At 60.7% G+C, this 1,585-nt stretch overlaps 1 protein-coding gene across 1 annotated transcript in view; it reads right to left on the bottom strand.

Annotated features, from left to right (window-relative positions):
- Positions 1-251: 251 nt before the first annotated feature.
- The window catches only part of POU4F1 (POU class 4 homeobox 1), a 3,143-nt gene continuing 1,809 nt past the window's right edge, over positions 252-1,585 (bottom strand). The window contains exon 3 of the mRNA XM_032864258.1: positions 252-1,541. Coding sequence (XP_032720149.1) covers positions 796-1,541 — 746 coding nt within the window. The 3' untranslated portion in view covers positions 252-795. The remainder of the gene's footprint in view (positions 1,542-1,585) is intronic.

Genomic DNA, 1,585 nt, shown 5'->3' with positions numbered 1-1,585 from the left:
TGCCCCCCCCCCCATTTTCTGGCAATGGAGAGCAGCTATAGGAGTCTCATTGGAATGGATAATATAAAGAGGACACGGATGGGGTGGAAGTGAGACTTGGGGGGTGGGCAGTGAACACAGAACAACTAGCTTTGCTACCCAGAATTTCACCTTCTGGTTTGTTTGGTTTTCGATTTTAACTCAGTTTATGTATGTAGGGTTGGGGTGGGTGGTAATAATAGTGGTGCTCTTTTTCTCTTTTCCTTAGGGAGTAATGAAGCTGCAGAACATGGTTCCCCAGAGTTAAGTTTCTAAAGCGTTTTTTTTTTTCTTTTTGTTGTTTTGTTTTAGTTTGTCTTTATTTGTCTGGTTTTTGGTGGTTGGTAGGTTTGTTTTTGTACATAGTCCCTTGGTCCCCAGGAGATTTTGACAAGTGTCTCTGGTCAAAGACAGTCCATTTCCCTAGACTTCCCGAGTCTCCCCCCACCCTAACCCCCAGAACCAATCTGCTCCTCAAAACCCCTCCTCCAATCTCTGCTTTCCTTTCCCTTGACTCCCCGCTCACCCAAATATTCCCTCTTTCTCCCCTGCCTGGTTCTCCCGCATCCACACCCAGCACCGCAGTCCTCTTTTCTGGGGAGGAGAAAGGGCAGGGAGAGCAGAGAGGGGGGTAGAGGAGAGTGCGCTAGGAGGGACTCCCCAAATGCAAGCAAGATAACGGACACTCCAAATCTAGAGGAAAACAGGCTCGGGGAAAGGCCCCGAAAAGCCCCTTCAGCTCCCCGCTCTGCCCCGCCCTGCACCTCCCACTCCCCATCAGTAAGTGGCGGAGAATTTCATCCGCTTCTGCTTCTGTCTCTGGTTGCAAAACCACACCCGCACCACGTTCTTTTTGAGGTCCAGTTTCTCGGCGATGGCGGCGATCTTCTCGGAGGAGGGCCGGGGTTGTACGGCGAAGTAGGCCTCGAGGGAGCGCTTCTCCGGCGCTGCGATGGAAGTCCGCTTGCGCTTCTTCTCGCCGCCGTTGAAGAGCTCGGGCTTGTTCATTTTCTCGCGCTGCGCGCCCTCGGCCTCCTCGAGCCACGCCTGCAGGATGGGCTTGAGCGCGATCATGTTGTTGTGCGAGAGCGTGAGCGACTCGAACCTGCAGATGGTGCTCTGGCTGAGCGAGCCCACGCCCGGGATCTTGAGGTTGGCCAGCGCCGAGCCCACGTCGGCCTGCGTCACGCCCAGCTTGATGCGCCTCTGCTTGAAACGCTCGGCGAATGCCTCGAGCTCGCGCGGGTCCGTGTCCGAGTCGCAGATGGACGCCAGGCCCGCCGCGCCTACCACGGCCGCAGCCGCTGAGGCCGCCGCCACCTGCCCCGCCGCCGCCGCAGCCGCCGCAGCCGCCGCGCCGTGGTGCGCCGCCGCCGCCACCAGCCCGGGGTGCGGCAGACCCGACGGCATGTTCATGGCGGCCGCCGCCGCCGGGTGCGACAGGTGGCCCAGGCCGTGCATGTGCGGATGCGGGTGCGCCGAGCCGCCTAGCAGCCCGCCGCCCGGGCCGCCGCCGCCGCCCCCCGGGCCACCGCCGCCGCCGCCGCCCCCGCGCCGCCGCCGCCTC

This window comes from Lontra canadensis, unplaced genomic scaffold (assembly GCF_010015895.1).
Source record: "Lontra canadensis isolate GAN:19392208 unplaced genomic scaffold, GSC_riverotter_1.0 scaffold26, whole genome shotgun sequence".
NCBI classification, from domain to species: Eukaryota; Metazoa; Chordata; class Mammalia; order Carnivora; family Mustelidae; genus Lontra; species Lontra canadensis.
The sequence above is the reverse complement of the archived record's forward strand: the minus strand, read 5'-3'. Positions and strand labels throughout refer to the sequence as shown.